The 21,489-nt window shown below is 45.4% G+C and overlaps 2 protein-coding genes across 2 annotated transcripts; both read left to right on the top strand.

The window, feature by feature from the left end:
• Positions 1-37: 37 nt before the first annotated feature.
• On the top strand, positions 38-5,383 carry LEPROTL1 (leptin receptor overlapping transcript like 1). Its single transcript, XM_054633028.2, has 4 exons — positions 38-187; positions 426-501; positions 1,708-1,894; positions 2,921-5,383. The coding sequence occupies exons 1-4, from the start codon at positions 172-174 to the stop codon at positions 3,035-3,037; spliced, it is 396 nt and encodes a 131-aa protein (XP_054489003.1). The 5' UTR covers positions 38-171; the 3' UTR covers positions 3,038-5,383.
• A 1,504-nt stretch (positions 5,384-6,887) lies between these two features.
• SRP72 (signal recognition particle 72) lies at positions 6,888-20,782 on the top strand. The gene is made up of 19 exons (XM_054632783.2): positions 6,888-7,046; positions 8,082-8,202; positions 9,923-10,046; positions 10,850-10,993; positions 11,759-11,870; positions 12,933-12,964; positions 13,538-13,662; positions 13,767-13,824; positions 14,001-14,132; positions 14,531-14,659; positions 15,162-15,234; positions 15,795-15,859; positions 16,855-16,950; positions 17,403-17,506; positions 18,119-18,196; positions 18,794-18,931; positions 19,189-19,226; positions 19,547-19,703; positions 20,526-20,782. The coding sequence occupies exons 1-19, from the start codon at positions 6,941-6,943 to the stop codon at positions 20,698-20,700; spliced, it is 2,007 nt and encodes a 668-aa protein (XP_054488758.1). The 5' UTR covers positions 6,888-6,940; the 3' UTR covers positions 20,701-20,782.
• The last annotated feature ends 707 nt before the right edge of the window (positions 20,783-21,489 follow it).

The following is a 21,489-nucleotide window of genomic DNA, read 5'->3' as shown; positions in this document are numbered from 1 at the left end:
GCGCTGCGTGAGGGGGCGGGGCTGCCGCCGCGGGGCCTGCGCGCGCTCCACGTATGAGCGTCACGGGGCCGTGCCCGCCCCTTGCCCCTACGGCTTCCGCTTCCGCGCGGCATTTCCGGTTCCCGGCGCGCCCCTCTCCGGTGCCGCGCGGCTGGCGGGACGGGCGGCGCCATGGCGGGAATCAAAGGTGCGCACGGGGCGGGGCGAGGCCGGTAATGGCGGGCACGCGCGGCCCGCGCGGGGAGGGGCCGAGCCGGACGGGCCCCCGGGCGGGAGGGGCTGGGAGCCCCCGCGGCACCCCGAGTGCCCCCGCTGCGCCGGGCGTCCGGGGCTGCGCTGAGCCCCGCGTTGGTCTGCGGGCGGCGGTGGGTGCCGTGCGCGGTGCGGTGCTCCCTTCACGTTGCCTGGGTTTGTTCTCGTTGTAGCGCTGATCAGCCTGTCCTTTGGGGGAGCGGTCGGACTGATGTTCTTGATGCTCGGATGCGCCCTGCCCCAATACAAGTACCGTGCTCTCTCTTTCTGTTCTTCTACTTCTGTTTGTGTGGCTGTAACTTCACAGGAGTCCCGCTTCCATAGTGGTGGATTGATAAGTTCTCTCTGTGTAGGAGGGGCCTTAGGTTTTTGGGGCTTTTTTGCTGGGTTTTTTTTTGTTTGTTTTGGGGTTTTTTTGTCCTTTGTTTCAAAAGGTTGGGGTGGGAACAAAAAGAAAGACCATCCAGGATTTAATTAATCCTAAAAAGTAATGGCAGCAAAAGTTAAAGTACCAGGCCTGGCTGCAAACCGTGAAAGGATGCGTTGCCCTGACTCTCTGGGCTTGTGTCCCGCTGTGGGTGACCCTCAGACAGCAGCATCTCTCGAGGTGGGCAGCAAGTGGGGGTCATCCAGGGAAAGATTTGCATTTTCTGTTGCTGCCTAGGGGTAGCTGGGCTGTCAGTGACTATCAGGTGGATCCTTGGCTGTGTCCCACACTTGTGATATAGATCTGGAGTAATTGCAGCTGCTGTCTGTACTTTCTTGATATCGATTCCTATCTCTTGGTTTTCAGGAGATACAAAGTAGCAGACCAAGTACTCAGATAGTAAGGCCTATGGCTTTGACTCTTTGCAAGTGAATGCTGACTTTACAGAAAAGATTTTAAATTGACTTATTCACTGTTGAATAAATATTAAATATCCTATTGATAGACCTGTTATGGGTTGTGAATTGCACTTTCTACATATATGACTAGAATTCCTAGGTCAGTTTTCTTTTGTTATGAAGCCAGCGCTGGTGACACAAACCCTTGGGAAGGAGACCCTTATACAGTTGCCCTTCAAACAATGCAGTAAAGTTTTATTGAAACAATGTTCACCTGCCTTTGTGTGCCTGAGAAGTCTGTTCTGGGGTGCTGCAAGGGTATCCCCTAAGTACAACTGACAGGATAAACTTGGAGTTAAGCTCACCTTGTAAGGTGGCATTAGATTTAGGCTTGCTTAGTGCAGCCTTGCTTTGTGAATATCCTGTTAGTGAACTCTGCTGCTGTTGAGGTCAGCCGAAGCCACTCAGGCACAGGGTCTGTAGGATTAATGTCAAAATATTTGCCTTCTCTGGGATTTTCTGTCTGTCCTAAATGGGGGTGCTGGATGGGAAAAATGCCTTGCATGGATTTTAGGAGGAGCAGGAAGTAAATCCAGTTAAGTAAAACTTTTTTTCTCCTTTCTTTTTCAGCCAGTACTGGCCACTGTTTGTTCTGTTTTTTTACATCCTTTCTCCTATCCCGTACTGCATAGCAAGAAGATTGGTAGATGACACAGATGCTACAAGTAATGCCTGCAAGGAGCTGGCCATATTCCTTACAACAGGCATTGTGGTCTCAGCATTTGGGCTGCCCATAGTGTTTGCAAGAGCAGAACTGGTTAGTAGTATTTCAACCTGTGATTGCCTTTTTTTTTTCTAGAAAACTTTGTGTTTGGTTGTTTATTGAAGGTAAAGCTTTCGTGCACTAAATAAATAATTCTTACAATTATGTACTTTTGGAACCAGAATAAGATTTTTTTTTTTGGCAAAAAAATCAGTACTGAAGTGGGAGCATGGCAGAACATTTGTGATTGCCAGTTGCTTCACATGGTCATGGAATAAAGCCTAACAATGCAATGCAGAGAAAATGAGACAGAAAATACTGTGAAAACTTAACAGGAAAGTAATCAAATATAGAAGTGTAAAGAATACTTTGAAGACAATTTGTGGAGTAGTTGAGCTAAAGCAGCATGAATAAAAAAAAAAAGTGTTTTTATACTCACTGTAAATGATACTGTAAGCGATATTGGTATAATTTTTCTTAAACTTCCAAGTTCTCATTACATATTTTCCAGTATAGAGCTTTTCACTAAAATACTTTACAAGTTCACTTTGTTTATGTGAATGTCAGAAAGCACTACCAAGTCAAAGAACATGGAGTGCACTTTCATAAATGTCTTCAGGCAAGAACAGCTCAGATGGACAGTTGGAATGCCTCACATCCTTTGAGTAATCCCCTTACTCTCCTGTGAAAACATTCACCTCCTTTTTTGTTAATGGGATATCTGCTGGCGTTTTGAAGACCTTAAACACCTGTTTTAAAAAATCTTACAGCATAGCTGGGCTGCAGATGTGTTTGATGCTGTTGTCTAACCTTACTTTGCATAGCAAACCAGTTGTGCCTGTAGCTAGCCAATGCTTTGAGTACAGCTAGAAGAAACTTGCAGTGCTGCTTGGCTGGCTGTGAATTTGTCAAGTAATTTTGGGTAAACCTGCTTGGTGTAACCACAAATAATGAGGTATTGCGTCTTGCATCATGGATGCGTTACTGAACTTTGTTGAGAATGGGATAGTAAAGATGTTACCTTTTGTCTTGTTAGTGTTCAGCTCCAAACATGTCTAACTGAATTCCCCCTGTTCACAGATTTACTGGGGCGCGTGTGCACTCGTTCTCACTGGGAATACAGTCATCTTTGCCACCATCCTAGGATTTTTCTTGGTCTTTGGCAGCAATGACGACTTCAGCTGGCAGCAGTGGTGAAAGGAAGATCAGAGAACTATCCACAGGCATTTTGTCATGCAGTGGCCATCCATACAAATGAGAGAATGGGCAATAAAGAGAAGTAGCATAGCAAGCCTCTTGAGTATTCTAGATGCTCCTTTTGACGTTGTTCGTTCTGAGTGTACTACTGTTGCTGACAGGGTTTCTACGTTTTTATGAAGTGGAGAGATGATTGATTTCATTTTTACCTATGGTATGTTTTTAGGTGCTCTCTTGGTTTAAAATTGTCATCCTTCTGTCCATTGTTTTATGTGAAGCTTTAAACCAGGAACAACATTTAAACATAGTTTCAGAGATTTAAAGTTGAGTGGTTTTTGTGGGGTTTTTCTTTGTTGGTGGGGTTTTTATTTGTTTTTTTTTTTAAGTTATGAATTAATACTATGTTTCATTTCTTTTTAAAATGCCAGGATTAAATTATATACAAGCTGAATGGAAGTAAGAGATTGTCCACCACCATTGCCAATTGCCAGATCAATTGATTGTTGCTATATTTTAGCAGAGGCAAGGTGGGTTGGAGAGTACCGGTTGCAGATTTTCTTCTGCCCATACCTCAGACTGGGTGATGAATGTTGATAGCCTTCATTTCAGGAGAAGGCTGAGGAGCAGGTAGAGTTATTTGGGAGAGAAGTCCTAAATTTTAACACCACTAGCTCTTTTACCTGCTTTGTTATCAATTCTGTGGAGGTGACATTCAAATACTCTGTAAATGTATTGATGCTGACATACAAAACTGAAGTGTATTGTAGGGGAAGAGAAAATGATGTTTAAATTACATTTTTTAAAAAATAAGTATCTTTTGAACTCTTTCTATTTATAAGCATTGTATGGTTTTGAACTTTTATGTCAACTTTTTACCACAAAAATGGTAAAATGTTCATTTATGGAACTACTGGTCTGTGTTAATTTGAAGCATATACAAAGCTATTTGCTCCTCTCCCTTTTTAATTTATTTTATACATAGCATATATATATAAAAAAATATATAATAAACCAGCTTTTAAAATGTAGATTAAAACTGTCTTAAACTTGCCTGAGTTTTCCTGCCCCCCTGCCCCCCCGGTTGTTTTCTTGTTTTTTTCCCCCTCAATGCAGCTGAGGCACGACTTTTTTGGAAGTCACTGGCTGAACTGATTTCATTGACTGTTTTTAAGTTCTTATGCACTGTTGGTTAATAAGATTTATTGTTATGTCTGTAACTGTAGCTTGTGTTCTGTAAGATTTCACATGTAGCTTCAAGTATTTAAGACAAGTTTTCTGCATACCTCTCAATTGTCCGGATTTTTCATTTGAGGAAATCTGCCATTGGACATTCCATCACAGCACAGTTGATGAGTACCACTTAAGCAGGTACATGTGCAGTGATGACCTTGACCAAACTTACTTCTAAACTGTATTTTTCAATTCTTTAAAAATAAGTCTATGAAACTTAACTATGTGTAATTGAAAGCTTAGGTTTTGCTCAACAGTATGAAAAGGCAGAGAACTGCAGGTCTTGGCTGTAATATTTGTGCTCAGATGCAAACCAAGTAGAAAGTCTGCATACATACATACATACATATATATATATATATATATATATGTTCATAAATGTATATGAGTATACAAAGTCTGATAGTGTGCTCCAGGAACTGATACTGGCAGGTGGGGGCAGCTGGGCTGTAGCTCCCTCCACATGCTGCTTTGTTAATGTCCTGTGTGTGGAACAGAGGAACAAGCAGGTGCCAAGGCTCCAGAGCAGACGTATTTCATGTGTAACCAAGTGCTTTGCCAGGCTGCCTGCGATGGTGGCGTTTGGAGCTGCTCAAGGGCTGTAGGATCATGTTTCTTTCCCTTTTTCAGCAAGATTTCTGCACCCACACCCCCAGTACAATGGATGCTTCAAAAAATCTTCCAAACCAGTGGCTAAAGTTGCAGTCCCCCGCAGTCCTTATGGAGGAGGAATGCCTAGGACTTGTACGCATATGATGTTACCTATTCCTTTTTCATGGTCAGGAACTGTTATCTCCTTCATTCCTGAAGCCACGTGATGCTACTCTCTGGATCACTGGTCATGGAGCTGACTCTATGTATTGGTGGTGCATTTTTTGTCTGTTAATTGCATTACAGCACTCCCTCCTTGCTTGCACACCAAGTACATGCAGTATTGCTCTGATTCATGAGCAGGACACTTGAGAGGTATGATCCTTCCATATAATATGCACTGAGATTGTGTTACCATCCTTCTAGAGGGAAAAACTTTGAGTGATACAAATTTTAAATAGCAATCTTGAGTTCTGTATGTTTAATCAAAAATACTCTAATAAAAAGAGTATTTTGTTTAAAGTATTAATTGTTCTTTTTCCTTTATTTAATGTGGTTGTTACTCCTGTGGAAGAGATGACACCAGACTGCTCACTAGTTCTTCAGAGCAAGTATTTGTGGTTTTTACCTGGGACTGATTTATAAAGAGAGGCTCCAGTGTCCAAGTTGCACTGAGTTGACTTTGTTGTGTCACATTGCAGTGTCTCCTTCAGTTTCTGTTTGAAAGCCAAATCCTGAAATGTGGGTGGTGTTATACAAAGTTATGGCCACCTTAACCCTCTGATGTATTTATAACTCTGCAATTTTTATTTTAAAAACTACACAGCCTTTGTGATATTTGTAATCATGACATTTCTGAAATTTGAAAGCTGATGACTGATGCCAGTCTTCTGGCAGAAGAAAGTAATGGGAGTTGGTGGAAAATCCCTTAAGGATGATCAATCACCCTTTCCCTCTCTGCACATATACTCACTTTGGTCAAAACATGGAAAGGGGAGTGGAGTTATTTGGCAATAACTAAGGTGCTACATCTACAGAGCTTTTTCATGAAAGCAAATTAAATCAGTAGAATCACTGAAAGTGCTGGGCTGGAAGAGACCTGTCAGGATGACTGAGTCCAGCTCCAGTCCCTGTGCAAGACAATCCCCAAAGTCACACCCTGTGCCCGCGTGCATTGTCCAAAGGCTTCTTGAGCTCTGTCAGGCTGGGTGCCATGACCCCTTCCCTGGGGAGCTGTTCCAGTGCCTGACAACCCTCTGGATGAAGAACCTGTTCCTGAGATTTAGCCTGGACCTTCCCTGGCTGAGCTCTATTCCGTTTCCTTGAGTCCTGTCACTTGTCACCAGAGTGAAGAGGTCGGTACTTGCCCCTCCTCTTCCTCTCTTGAGGATGTTCAAGACCACAGTGAGGTCTCCCTCTCTCCTCCAGGCTGAACAAACCAAATGGCCTTCATCGCTCTTCATACGGCTTCTTCTCAAGGCCCGTCACTGTTCTCTGGACACTCTCCAACAGTTCAGTGTCTTTCTGATCTTGTGGCACCCAGAGCTGCCCCCAGCACTGGAGGTGAGGCTGCCCCAGCTCAGAGCAGAGCGGGACAATCCCTCCCTTGCCTGGCCGTGCCTGCTGCCTCCCAGGACAGGGCTGGCCCTCCTGGCTGCCAGGGCTCAGTGACTCCCATTCAATGCCATGGACCAGGACCCTCAGCTCCCTTTCTGCAGCGCTGCTCCAGCCTCTCGTTCCCCGGTCTGTGCACACCGCTAGGGCTGCCCGGGTGCGGAGCCCGGGCTGGCCCGGTTACCCCTCTGCCGGCAGCAGCGGGAAGAGCCCTGAGGCGCTCACAGCGCACCGGCCCAGCGCGGTACCGGGCAGGGCGGGCCCTGAGGCGCTCACAGCGCACCGGCCCAGCGTGGTACCGGGCAGGGCGGGCCCTGAGGCGCTCACAGCGCACCGGCCCAGCGCGGGACCGGGCAGGGCGGGACCGCCGGAAAGGCACGAGCGCCCGTCGGGGGCGGGGCCCCGCTCAGCCCTTCCGCTTCCGGCGCGGCGCCGCCCCCGCGACGTGTGTCTGCTCCCGGTGCCAAGATGGCGGCGGCCGCGGGGGCGGCGGCGGCGGCGGGGCTGTGGAGCGAGGTGAACCGCTGCGGCCAGAACGGCGACTTCGCCCGCGCACTCAAGTCCGTCAATAAGAGTGAGTGCGGCGGCAGTGCCGGGCCCCGCGCCGCCGGTCTGGGGTCTCTGCCCGGGCGCGTTGGCCTTGCGGAGGGTCGGTGCGGTGCGGCGGGGAGCGGTGGTGTCCGTCCGTAGGGTTCGTGCCGGGAGCGGGGCCGCGGGCAAAGGCTGCGGGGATCTTACTGTGTTGGGCTAGAGGGAAGAGGGGCGGCCGGGGCCCAGGCTCCGCTGCTGTATCGTGACCGTCGGGTCCTTGTGTTGCATCACGCACCCCTTGCTGTGGGTTAAACCCTCGGAGTTACTCGTGGGTTTTCCTTCCGTTTTGATCATGGGAGGAGGGAGGGCTTTTCCCCCGGGAACTGGAGGAGGGGTGGTGTGCATATGGACTAACTGACTTGGGAGCAACAACTTGCTCGAAACGGAGAGTTCACGTTGAGATGTGTTGTTTTGGTGGCTAGGCATCCAAAACGGGATTGCAGTATAAGGCACGTTGTGATTACACGTTCTGTCTTTGCTGCTGGTAGGCAGTAGGGATTCATCTCCTGTCCTGGAAAAGCTGGCATCCCTGAAAAAAATCAAATAGCAAAACCCATGCCTTTCTTCTAGTTCTCATTCACTGTCATCCACTGACAGAAAGTTTTAGCATGTAAAGTGACTCCCTGACAAGAACCACACTGTTCTTCTATACCAGCTGTTTTCTTTCCTGAGTGTGCTTTACGTGGCCCTGGGGCCTTGGCACTGTGTTCTTTGCCTGAAGTGAAATGCCAAGGAAAGGTTTGCCCAGGCCTGTGTAGCCTCTTTCAGACATGTGCAGCTCTCTTCCAGACATGTTAGCACAGTGCCTGCTTCTGGTAAGTTCAGGATCTCTACTGGATTCTTTTATCCTGCTGGGGTTTGTTTCATGATCCAAGGCAAAGCAAGCCATGCCAGGATGCTGTAAGTTGATGTGGCCACTCTCTAGGATGGGTTTTTGCAGCTCTAATAATGTGAGTCTCTTACAAAGCCTGGCTGTGTTTGAGTTGGATCACTGTGTTGAAACTGGTTTCTTCTCCAGTACTGCAGATCAACAAAGATGACGTGACAGCACTTCAGTGTAAAGTAGTGTGTCTTATCCAGAATGGGAACTTCAAGGAAGCCCTTGGTATAATCAATACCCACACTAAAGTGTTAACCAGGTGAGTTGTGCCTTGCTGTGCTCTACAAAATATGAAACTCCTGAGTCCTTGAGAAGCTGCAGCTTCAATGGAGGGGACTAATGAGGCAGCAAAATAAAGAGCAGGATATGCTCAGGGACATTTGGGTTGGTCTTCTCAGTGACAAGCTTATTTATGGGAGGGGGTGAGACAGGGTCTGGTTGAGTTTGAGGCAGTCTAACACCTTGCTATTACTGTTGAAGGGATTGTCCCTGAGTTTTCAGCCACCTTCACATGCTGATTCTGCTTGTAGATGTGGCTGGGTAGCGTGGCTGGTACAAGGGAAGGGGACAGATCTCTCTGGGAGGGAAGTGAGAAGGGAGAAGCCTTTGTTGGCTTTGTTTGGCTGTCTCATCATACAGCTTTGCTTTGCCAGCCTGAAGGAGCTGCCTCAGCTTTTGGGGTGCTGCAAGCCCTTTGTGCATCCTCTCAAAAGCAGGACCCTGGAGACAAATTGTGTTTGAGAACAAGTCAAGCTTCTCCTTTGTGTCCTTAAGATTCTAATTTTGTTCCTCATAAGGATGCACTTTGTGCAGTGACAAGGATGAAAAGTGCTATCCAAGAACTGGCTGGCAGCAAAACTTTTGTTTCAGATGCTGTTCTTACTAAAGAAGTTCCCAGAAAGGTGTGTTGAAGTTATCAGTGTGATGAAACATACCTTTGTTTTTGTTTGCATCTGAATAACATGTAATAACCCTGTTCACCACTTCCTTCTTTCCTGGGACAAAAGGGGTTTAATTCAAGTTTTTTAACTTATTATTTTATTATATGGTAGGGAGAAGCATTTTTTTTAATATTCAACTGGTTTCAGAGTTCTTCCTATAACTTCTTTCAGCTCATTCTACTGTGTGTCTGTGTCCTGCAGAGCAAGGAGAATGGTGATTCTTGGTCTGTCTTGAAGTTTTCCTATCCTGCATTGAGGCTGCTTTGATATATTTCTAAATGCCATTGATTTTCAAACTTCCTTAATACTCAGTTGAATCGAGATAATTTTAAATAGGCAAAGTAAAGCTAATAATAAGTGGCCCCAGGCGTGAACTAAAGGAATTGCTGATTATTTTCCTTTGGTTTAAGTGGTAACTCAGGGCTTAGGTGGAACATAGCTTTCAAGGCTCAGATTCTTTGAGAATGCTTCTCTCCTGGTGTGAGCTTGCTTTGAAGCCAATTTATGTTTGTAAAAGCAAACCCTTTTGCTGCAGTTTGCTGCAATCATATTTCAAAATATGTTAATGTTACCTTTGTCTTGGTATCAGCCTGTAAGTGGGCTGTGTTTTATACCTTTTATACCTTTTCCTCTCTCTCTGTGAGTCAGTTGTCTTCAGAAGTTTGCAGTAACAATGTTTCATTGCAATGTAATCACAGAATGAAGTTTGATATTGTTTTACCTTTTAAGAATTTGATTAGCATAATTAGTAGGCGGCCTGGAGCAGAGAGGATTTGGAATACCATGTGTGTGGAAATGCCATTAAAAAGGAACCTTTTGTTTTTGGATGAAGTTTTGATATGCTTTCTCTGTTAAACACCAAGTACACAGGAGATACTTTCAGTGCTGAACAGATACATAATCCTGTAATCTGGGATCGTGTGTTTGGATTTTTGGTTATGTAGCAATCTGTGACTAATTAGGGCTGGTTATATGTGAATGAATGCTGTTGAATGGAAACCCTAGTGCTGGCTGTCAGCCTTTGTCTTGTCCTTGCAGTGATGTTATTGCCTTTGAGAAGGCCTACTGTGAATACAGGTTGAACCGTATTGAAAGTGCTCTCAAGACTATTCAGAGTGCCAGTCAGCAGACAGACAAACTGAAGGAGCTTTATGGACAAGTGGTAATTACAAGCTTTTCTTCCTGGTGGGAGTTTCATATGCTGGATGCCTTGTCCCTGCTCTGATGGGGGACAGGTATGGGGACAGAATTTCCTTCTCTAGCTTGAAGGTAAGGACAGGTATGGTTCCAACTGCTCAGACTTCTGTGAAGCTTCAGTTGCCTCTTTCTGGAGGCAGTGTTGTCATCTTATTCCCACAGAACCAAAACAATACATTTGTGACTTCTGCTCCTTTCCTGGGTCTGGCCTGATATTAGCCACCTGGTTGGGAAAGGAGGAGATCTGATGGGATTTGTTTGTGGTTCAGCCATCTGTTTGCATTAGATACCTGTTCAGGAATAGTTTGTGGGACCTGATGTCTCAGGCATTAAAAGTGATGCGGAAAAGAAGTTATGCTTTTTCTTCTTCTTTTTTTCCTGGTTGATCAGAACAGTTTTGTGAAGAATTGGCTGTCTTATCTCAGCTGCATGAAAGACCATTCATTTAATTTCTTTCTTAGAGAGGCGATCTAATTTGGAAGAAGGCTGTTTGAGGACAAAACTGAGTAAACTGCTGCTTTTAAAGAAGCTGTTTTAGGAGTAGGAGCTGTGTCATTTTTGTGCAGGTATCTGGTGTCATTGCTTGAGTCCTTGCAAGTGTAGTCTATATAGCTTGCCCTTGAAGGTAGATGCAAATGTTAGTAATGTTCAGCTTAATACATATGATGCTCTACTGCCCCCAGTCCATGGGGAGGGAGGAAGGAGGCTGTAGTTACCAGCATGCACAGGAAAATACTGTTCTGATGGCTAATCCCTTTCCTTTCTCAGTTGTACAGGCTGGAGCGCTACGACGATTGTCTGGCTGCATACAGGGATCTCATCCGCAACTCCCAGGATGAGTATGAAGAGGAGAGAAAAACCAATCTCTCTGCTGTTGTGGCAGCACAAAGCACGTGGGAGAAGGTGGTGCCAGTAAGTGAGTATGTATGTCTTTGGGTGTAAGAATGAGAGCTAAAGAACAGAGGATACAAATTGTATTGGAATTGTGGATACTGAACAGGACAGAAAGGTATTCCTGTCTTGTAAAGATTTCTGAGTATGTTGAAGATCACATAGTGGTTTTCCCTGTATGGAGGAATAAATGCTGTTATTATTTATGAATTACACTTCACCTTTGATCTCTAGAGACCTTGTACTTTAGATGTCACAGCAGAACAGGAAGATCTTTCTGAACCTGTATTAGCAGAACACCTGGTGCAACTAGCACTTTTCCCTCTCATTACCCTCTTGCCCAGGGTTAAAGCTAGTTGTTCTGATCACCCAGCCATGCTTGGGAATATTTTTATTAATGAACAGTGAAGATTGTAATGTTCACATTTGTTTAGAAATCCTTGTCCTTGGCGGTGCACACAGCATGCTCAGCTTTCTGTTCAGTGCTGTGGATTCACTAATTCTCTAGAACAGCAGTTCTTAGCTGCCCTTTTGCACAAGCCTAAGTAGTCCCCAGGTTCAGGCTGGAGTTTCCCTGCTGCCTTGTCAGTTGCCTCTGACTTTGTGCAGTGTGAGGAAAGATCCTTTGTGCTGCAACTTACTTGCCAGGAGTGTGCCCTGTTAAATTTGCTTCTTAAATTTATTTTTCAAGGATTAGTTTGAATGTACAGGAAAACTCTGGTTTGTGTGTGTTGCCTGTTAAATCTGTTGGTGTTTATGCAATGTTATATTTGGTTTTCATGCTAGGAGGATTTAGGCCTTCGAGAAGCTACCTACGAGCTGTGTTATAACAGTGCATGTGCATTGATTGGGCAAGGAAAGCTGAATGAAGCAATGAAAAAACTACAAAAAGCAGAAGGTAAAAGCCTGGTGAGGTGAGAGGGAAGCTTTGTGTAGTAGAAGCAGTTATTTGCACTTTGATGCACAAATCAGAGGAAAAGAGGTTTTGAGAATTTAAAAACTGATCAGCAGCAGGATTTGTTGTGAAGCTGGTGGTTTTGGACAAGTGTTCCTCTGGGACACTTTTCCAGATCCATGCAGCATGTCCTGGCTCTCCTACAGCCCCCTGATTTGTATTCAATAACTTTGTGCATTTTTTTGAAGCAGGAAGTAGATGTGAATGTAATCTCATAAACATGAGATGAGATTTTGTTAGTATGAGTATGTATTTAAGTACATGCTATAAAAGTTCAAGGTACTTCATGGTATGAATTAGTATAAGCCAGTAAATGAGCTTTTTAGCAAAGAGGATTTTTTTTCAATGGAGTTAAAGGGGGATTTTGCATGTTTAAAAAAATCTGGGGAGAGAACTAGGAAGGACTAGTTCTGTCTGATCTAATTGCTCTTACAGATAAATAGGTCAGTTCTGTCCCAGTTTTGATGAAGAATAACAAGTGTCCCATACAACTGATAAGCATGTGTAATTTGGGCCTATGTCCTTTGATAGTAGTCCTTTGGAGGGCAAACAAGTCCCATCCCAAAAAGTGACCACTTTCTCTGGTGAAGTATGAGAAAGTGAAGAAGTGACTAGTATGGGTACTGAATACTTACAGAATTGCTGCCCCATAAAGGGTGTTGTAAGCTGAATATTGCAGGCTTGCAGTGCTTAACCGGTGAGCAGTTGCAGCTGATCCCTATGGGAAAAATCAGGAGCTAGGTCTAAGGAATTTTGGTCAGGAGAGAAAATTAGTGTCTGGGAGGGACAGTATCTTCTGTGCCTTTGATTGTTCTTCTGCTTCACATAGTCTGCTCTCTCATGCTTAGTCCCATCCATCATCAGCCTGGTAATCTGCAGTGCCCTTGTAGTGCTGCAGGAGTTTCAGGGATACATGGAAAGGTTCTATGTTCCCTCATGCTTCTTGCCTGTTTTTTTTCACCCTAAAGCCTTCTAAATGGTGTTTTTCAATGTTTTTCCTTGTAGAACTGTGCCGCCAGTCACTGTCAGAAGACTCTGTAAGTTCCTGATGTTGTTCTAGAGAGTGTTTGCTTTGCAGCAGGGGAAGCGAGGGTGCAGTCCCAAAGTGCAGAGAGCCAGAGCAGAGCCAGGGCTGCTCTGCTGGTACCAGCTTGTGAGGCTGGGGCAGCCATCATGGCTGTTGCAGGAGGGCAGCTGACACCACAGGCTGTTTGCTGCTCTGCTCCTTGCATAGTTGCCTGTTCTGGTGCAAGTAGAAGGGTGCAGGTTGTCTGAAACCTCCCTGTGACCTACCCCTGCTAGGGATGAACATACTGAGTGGGTGGTGACAAACAGGGGATTTGTAACCAATTGTTGCAGAATGGCAGATTAAATGTACAGGTTAAAGTAATCTTCAGGTTCTAGCTGGAGTAGATGAAGCTTTCTTTTCTCCTAGTTTAACTCAGATATGCTGCTGTTAGTGCTGTGGGTACAACCTTCACCTGTAGTTGCTGGGATACTTTGCTGCTAATACTGCCCTGGAATGCTCACAGATGTTTGCCAGCAGAATGCTGAAGCTGGAAGAGAGGTGAGATAGCAGCTTTTAACTTTTTGCTTTGATTTTCCTTCAGGATGTGACAGAAGAAGACATTGAGGCTGAACTGGCTATTATTCACGGTCAGATGGCTTATATCATGCAACTGCAGGGGCGTACAGAGGATGCTCTACAGCTCTACAATCAAATAATCAAGTTGAAGTAAGGGTTTTTTGTTTTTTTTTTTTTTAATCAAATGCTCAGCCTTCCATCTGTGAGAGACTGCTGTTCAGTAACAGTATGCTTTCTGCTTTTCTTATCTGCAGGCCAACAGATGTAGGACTCCTTGCTGTCATTGCAAATAATATCATCACAATTAACAAGGTATAGATTTACCTTGCCACTTTCATTGTGGTTAGGCTGCTTGCTTCTCTGCTTCTGTGGAGAGAAGGAAGATAATCAGTAAAGATGTTTTCTTAAACTGTAGTTAAATTGCAGACCCAGGGACATTTTCTTCTTCAAGGAATGTAGTGAAATCTCATGATGTGTGATTTCCGCAGGACCAAAATGTCTTTGATTCAAAGAAAAAGGTGAAGCTGACCAATGCAGAAGGAGTTGAGCATAAACTCTCCAAGAAGCAGCTCCAGGCGATTGAATTCAACAAAGCTTTGCTTGCAATGTACACAAACCAGGTAGGGGAAACTGATCTGCAGTAAGTAGCTGCAGATGGATTAAATCCACGGGAGTTTGACTGGACAAAAATAGAGATGCAGCTGTTCTATTTCAGAAGACAGGACCACTTGGTTTAGGCACATAAGTGAGCAGAAAAATAAAACCATCCCTAAAACCACAGCTGTCTCTTCAGTTATTTGGGCATTGCTGTAGGGAGGATGGTGTGGAGATACCTAGAAGACAAAAGGGATGTGGGGGTTCTTAGATGTATCTGAAGGGCCACTAAGAGGACTTGGTTCTGTGTACTCATTTCAGGGGAGTCACCACTAGTATCTCTTCTTAGATCCTGTTGGTTTCTTAGCCCTGTGTAAGATGCTTGCAAAGGCTGAGAAAAGTGTGTTCTCTCTTTCCACTGCAGGCAGATCAGTGCCGCAAGCTGTCAGCAAGCCTGCAGTCCCAGAGCCCCGAGCACCTGCTCCCTGTGCTTATCCAGGCAGCCCAGCTGTGTCGTGAGAAGCAGCATGCAAAGGCTGTAGGGCTTCTGCAGGTAGGTTAAGAGAAAGTTGGCCAAACACCATTTAAACTTGTGCTTTGTGTTTTCCTGTGCTGTTTTCCCTTAGTTTGTTTTGTTTGGTTTAAATTTCCAGGGGTATCTGACTCCTTATTTTGGTTTGGTTTAATGCTGCTGGAAAGCCTTCACACCCAATTGAACAATTCTGCTTTTAAAGGGAAATATTTCCCTTACACTTCTGATTTTTATGCTTATGAAGCTGTAGTAGACTTCTGGGGTAAGCTGTAGTAGGCTTTGCTGCTCTGCTTACAAGCAGTTTGCAACGCCCTTCTTTGGAATGATTGAGTGGCCTGGGACAGAAAGGGCATCTGAAAGGGCACACTTGGGGGTCCTTCTCTGCTGTATGCTGAAACCTGCCTGTGCTGGAAAGCTTTCTTTGGCTCTTGCCAGCTTGCTGTGACTGAGCATGACATATGATTCACCAAAGCAGCAGCCTGGTGCCCACACAAGTTGAATTGTTGTTTCTTCTGACTCTCAGGACTTTGCAGACCAGCACCCTGCCAATGCAGCTGAGATCAAGCTGACGATGGCCCAGCTAAAAATTGCTCAAGGTATCTAGTGTCCTCCTTTGTTGGGAAGTGTCTGCACATGACAAGGGTACAAGGGGTAAGAAAACCAGACTTCAGGGCAAGCTTTGCTGCAGTCACTGTTATGACAGGGGTGCACAGTAGAGATACTTTCAGTGAGGTAATACATATATTTAGCTATGGCAGGATAATGCTGATAGCTAATGTCTGGATACACAGGCTCCACAGATTGCTGGCAGAAATGCCCACAGTCTCTGTGAAATGCTGAATCTCTTCTGGGGCAGGATAATTTTGGGAGCAGTATGAGGCTCCATAATGGTACCATTCCTGTATGCAGTCAGGCAGCACAGACTTGAGGCTGAAGAGAACTCCCTGGTAGCCAAAGCTTGCTCCTGAACCCTTGCAGGATGTGACAAGAGCAGAAGGGTCCATTGTGTGGAGGCCTGTCCTTAACTCCTGCAATGGGGGAGATGTGAGAAGGGGAATTGTTCTGTTCCCATTGTTTACCTTTGGCTCGAAGTTCATTGGTGGGATCAGGTGTTGTGATGCCATTCAGAGTGTGTTCTTCCTTGTCTCTCTTCTAGGCAGTGTCACCAAAGCCTGCATGATCCTGAGGAGCATAGAAGAACTGCAGCACAAGCCTGGTATGGTAAGCAAAACTCCGTCTGAACTATGTAAGGTTTTTCCCTTGCAGGAGAGCTTTGCACTTCTTGCTCCTTTTTGCCTCTTCCCCATGGCTGCCACTTGACTTGAGTGTCTGCAGGGATTCTGAGCCCATCTTCCCTGTCTTGGACAAAGGTAGTATTATAACTTGCTTCAGGTAGCCTGAACATAGTCACAGAAGTACTCTGCCTGTCAGAGGGATGCTCTCTGCCTATGTTCCCACTCCCTGGTAATCTCTCAGTCCTGCATGTTGCCTGGATTTACTTGCAATAACATGACTGGAGCAACCGCTGGTTGCTGGTAGGTACTGTTGGGACGTTTTAGAAGGAGCTTTAGGACAGCAGGCCTTAGGGGGAAGGTGTTGTGTTCCCCCCCCTGCAGCATCACCCTGATCTGCATGCTAATCCACACCTGCTATTCAGAAATGCTTGATGGCCTTGTAAGTGCTCACATGTTCAGCATAAGCATCTGGAACAGGAGCTGAGAGTTGGATCTGTTCCAATTGTAAGTGTGAATGATCAAAATAATTTATAGGGGCAGTTAACAATAACAGTAACAGCCCTGGGTCACCTCTACTTGTGACTGAGATGTCAGCAAATGGATGGTATCCTTTTAATCTCTTCAGTGCTGATTTCTTTTTTCATAGCTCTTGAGGTAGAGAATGGGGGATGAAAAAGGTTTTGTAATGAAACTGAGTTCTGTGATAAGCAAATAAAGTGCCAAGACTGGAAGGTTCCTTCTATGAATGCAATCTTAGGCTTGTACCATAGAAAAAGATGTTGGGGATGTTCCTTTGGGAGTGACTTGGGTAGGAAGATGTGGTCTGGGTATCCTGCCTGTTACCACAGCTGCTTTTTAGGGACAGAGCAGAAAGCTCACATTGACTCTGCTTTTGGGAAATCCCATTGTTTAACTGCTGAGACTCTGGCTGTAGACAATTTGCATGAAGATGTGCTATTTACTGCTCTGGAATGTTTGCAGGTGTCTGCGTTGGTGACAATGTACAGTCACGAAGAGGATATCGACAGTGCAATTGAAGTCTTCACACAGGCTATCCAGTGGTATCAGCAACACCAGGCAAGTCAGACCAGAGGAGTTATGTGCAAGAACCTGTCCTGGATTTTCTAGACAGTCCAATTCAGCTTTTCCTGTTGATGCATAGCCCCAGCAGTTATCCACTTGGGGATTTGGAGACATGTGAGCTCCTGTTTTGTGAGCATTTATCAATAATATATTATTTTATATGTGTTATGAATAGGGAGCAGCAGCTCCTGTCAGATTAGGAGGGTGGCATCAATGGATGCCTAAATGTAGCAATCAGGACTTCTCCCTGGTAGGAAAATATGGTGGAGCAGCAAGTGGCCTTGCAGTTCTGCCTAACTTCCCAGAGTGCAAAGGTGGTCTGCTTTCTGTAGGACAGGATGCTAACTCAGTTCTCCTTGGCCAAGCCTCCAGGGCATTAAAGCCAGCTAGAGCTGGGCTTCACACTGTGATAGTAAGAAACTAATCATGGCTGCTTTGTTTTTCAGCCAAAGTCTCCTGTCCATTTGTCACTGATAAGGGAAGCTGCCAACTTCAAACTAAAGCATGGCAGGAAGAAGGAAGCAATCAGCGACTTGGAGGAGCTCTGGAAGTGAGTTGGGTGGTTGCTGAGCAGCAGGTCTCTGCCTAGAGTCCTCTGCAAGCTGTCTGGCAGCAGGCAGTGTCTGACAATTTTGACTGACTAGTAGCTGTCCTTTAGAGTTGCCTTTGCATGGGGGCTTCAGTGCAAGGCAGTATTTTGGAAGAAGGGGAGATAATTTATTTGACCTATAGTTGATGTTCACTTGAAAACCTGGTAGACTTACCCCAGAAGCCTCTTGTGTGCAGTGAACATTTCTTTGGGGACAGGAATGCAGTTTTTTCTAGTGCCAAATAAATGTGGATGTCTAGATTTTAGTTTCTGTTGTGCACTTAATGGGATCTTTTATTGGGGGGAGTGTTAACTTGCCTTTGCTACTGGGTTTTTCTTCTTCTATTGCCTGCTTCATGATACTGTGAAATTGTCTGTACCTCCCTTAATCCACACCAGTCATGTTTGGTGGTGTGCTCTGGAGGAGACCACATACTAACATGCCTGTCCCCACAGATAGTAACTGTGCTGCAGCAGCAAGCACTGTGTGGTGTTACCAGTCTTTGAGATGAGTAACATTGGTAACTTGGTCCTTTTCTGTTTTGTTTTGTTTTCTTTTATTCCTCTAAAAAGGCAAAACCCAAAAGATGTGCATACTCTGGCACAGCTCATCTCTGCCTATTCCCTGGTTGACCCTGAAAAAGCTAAAGTGTATCCTTTTAATGGTGGTGAAAGAGGTGTTTGGGTATTCCTTCCTTGGATTTCCAGCTGTGTGGGGACTTCAGACCCACTCTTACCCGAAGAAAGGCAAGAAACCTCTCTGGAACAGCTACATATCCAGGTCAAGTTGTCTGGAGCTACATTATTTCTCTAATTGGCTTCATTACCCTGATATCTCAGGACCCTTTAATCTTTGGCCTCCTCTGCTTTCAGAATTAATAAGACAAGGTGGAATCAAAACCAAGAGCACCTGCATCTTTTCTGTCAGAATCTTTAACCTGTGGTAGTAATGCAGGACTGATACAATATGGCTAAGCTCTTGCTTACCCAAAATCTCATTCACATACTGCTTTCACAGGAAGCTGTTCCCTGTATTAAAGAGGGAAAAATGAGGCAGATGGCGATTAAGCAGCTCATCCCAACTTGTGTAAGAAGCTAGTGAGAGAGATGGAAATAGCCCCATAGGCCTGTCTGGTGTCTGCATTGTTAACAGAGAGAATTTATTTAAGCTGAGGTTGCCTCTTGCTATCTGGAAGAACATAGGTGTTTATGCTTGCTGGTTTGCATCCCTGAACTCTTCCCTTGCAGTCTTAGCAAACACTTGCCTTCTTCAGACACCATGTCACTGAAAGTAGATGTTGATGCGCTGGAGAACTCCCATGGAGCAACCTATGTTCGGAAGAAAGCTGCAAAGCTCACTGGAGACAACCAGCAGAAGGAGCAAGGGTAAGGCAGGCTGCTATATTTTTTATTTAATTGTATTTTTATAGCTCTGGTGCATCCTTCTTTGGTGGGGTGAAGGCATTTCTGTAGAAGGCAAGCTGGTGGAAAGGGAGCCTGTTGTTTGACTGCAAGGAGCTTTATGTAGCAGCAGACCCAAGTTATTAGAGAGATGGGAATAGTTTAGCTTCTTCCAGAGCTAGTTTTTAGTTGATTTGTCTGCTCTGTCTCTGCTATGTCACAATGTCTCGTTTTCCTTTCAGACAAGGGGAAGTGAAGAAAAAGAAGAAAAAAAAGAAGGGTAAGTCGTATTTCCTAGCTGTTGAAACAGCACAGCTCCAGAGAGTTCTCCAGATTCTTTCTCCAAATAGCTGGCCTCTAGGTCCCTAGGAGTTAGAACCCTTTGCTAGGACTGTGTCTTTGGAAACTTGGATCTTTATAATAGCTTGTTTGGTTGGGGCATTTTTCCTCAGGAGTGAGAGCAACACCCTGTTAGGGTGATGTAATTGCTGGTCTCTTTGCACTGCCATGCCATTGCTACTGACATCCCAAGCGTGTCCCTTGGTGATGCCTCTGGTGTGTTGACCCCAGTCTCATTTCCTGGCACTGGATGTTCTGCAGGAAAGCTGCCCAAGAACTACGACCCCAAGGTGACTCCCGACCCTGAGCGGTGGCTTCCAATGCGAGAGCGGTCCTACTACCGTGGACGGAAGAAGGGCAAGAAGAAGGATCAGGTTGGCAAGGGGACTCAGGGTTCAACCACAACTGGCTCTGAATTGTAAGTACCCATTTTGCAAGGATTGATGGGGGGATTTACTCCTGGGGAACTGGGAGGGCTGTGTTTGTGCTGCTCTGCTGCAACTCTGTCACCACACCAACTGCGGGTAGCACAACTGACATCGTACTTTGCTGCTTGAACCTGCTACCAGCTGCTCTCCCTGGAGATCCCTACAGGTTCCTGAAAACCAGTGTGATAGGATAGGCATGCTTGAAGGAGCCAAGGTGCAAATAAAATTCTCATAGTCTTTTAATGCGCTTCTCCTTTGGCAGTGAGATTCATTTTGCATGCTTTCTCTTGAGCAATTTGCTTTCAAGTCTTTTGACATTACCATTAGCAGAACCATTAGCCATGATTTGAGAAAACACTGTACTTCCTTCTAAGCTGACACTGATTATTTGAGCTGGAATCAAGAATTACCATTATGCATGAAGCCTGACAGCAAGATGGTGTCTTACTAGCATCTGAGAGGAAGGATGCTGGGTTTGCACTGCCTAGGAATGGGACCTGAAAGGCCTCTTGTGTGCTGCATGAGCTGTCACATGTCTATTCAAAAGTTAGCCTTGTTTTCATTGTCAGTGACTTACACCATGTAGCAAACATCAGTTAGAAGGTGATTGCTGCCCTTTGAGACTTGTTCCCATCCTCCACCAGCTCCTTCTGTATGTTGAAGCCTCTCCTTGCATGAGTGCCCTCTCATACATAATGCTTGCTACCTAATGGGGCAGCTGCTGCTTTTCACTGTCAGCTCACTGCACTAGTACCATGTCTTGCAGGTGGTTGTGAACCCACACGGAGTCTTTTTCTCTTGCCTTCCTGCAGGGACGCCAGTAGAACTGCCAGCAGCCCACCTACCTCCCCTCGGCCCGGCAGCGGGGCAGCTGTGTCAGCTGCAAGTAACGTCATCCCTCCCAGGCACCAAAAACCCGCGGGTGCTCCAGCCACCAAGAAGAAACAGCAGCAGAAAAAGAAGAAAGGGGCTAAAGGAGGGTGGTAAAAAGCAGGATGTGTAACGTCCCTCCTTCAATATGTGATGCTGGTTGCAGAATAAAGGTCAAAAGCAAGTGCTGGCGAAAGACTCTTGGAATCTGGATTCTGTCCTGCCTGTCAGTGGTCTGGGGGGAGATGGGCTGGTATAGATGCCATGATCTGTCTGCTCACCAAGTTCTTTTCCTCACATTTGCCCTCACTGTGACTTAGGTGGTTGTCATCAAAGTCAAACAAAGCCCCTAAGAATAAATGTTTCTGTGTTGCCAGGCATTTAAGAGATATGAGATAATCAAGAATTTCTTAAAATGTAGTTTAATGCTCCTCTTGCATATGTCAGTTTAGGCCTTTAGCAGATTTATCTATGCATGATGCAAGCACTGTCTTTTATGTCAGTCAGTCGTTGACCACCAAAGAGCAAAGGCACAAAGCATCTTAGAAGACACCTGGGCTTTATAATACAGGATAAGATAGGCTGAAGGGGGATAACAAGACTATTAGGAGAAAGCATGGTGAAGTGTATGGCAGCAGATTCAGTGTCCCACTTTCTGCAAGCCAGTTGCCTTATTCTAAAGGGCTTGGCAAAACAAAGGTGAGCAGAATGTGTGTGGTTGTCTGAGGTGCGCTTCCTCCTCCTTTGGCCTTGACCCTACGTTCCTACAAGTCTTAGGTGCTGGGTTTATGAAAATAGGAGTGGTACAGCAGCAGGTCAGCTTAAGCTCAGTGACTCAGAGAGGGACCCAGAACAAAGGAACTCCTCAAGAAATACCTTTGAGACTAAGTGCCCATCCTGCATGCA

The sequence above is a fragment of the Agelaius phoeniceus genome, chromosome 4 (assembly GCF_051311805.1).
Source record: "Agelaius phoeniceus isolate bAgePho1 chromosome 4, bAgePho1.hap1, whole genome shotgun sequence".
NCBI classification, from domain to species: domain Eukaryota; kingdom Metazoa; phylum Chordata; class Aves; order Passeriformes; family Icteridae; genus Agelaius; species Agelaius phoeniceus.
This window is presented reverse-complemented; position numbering and strand designations above follow the sequence as displayed.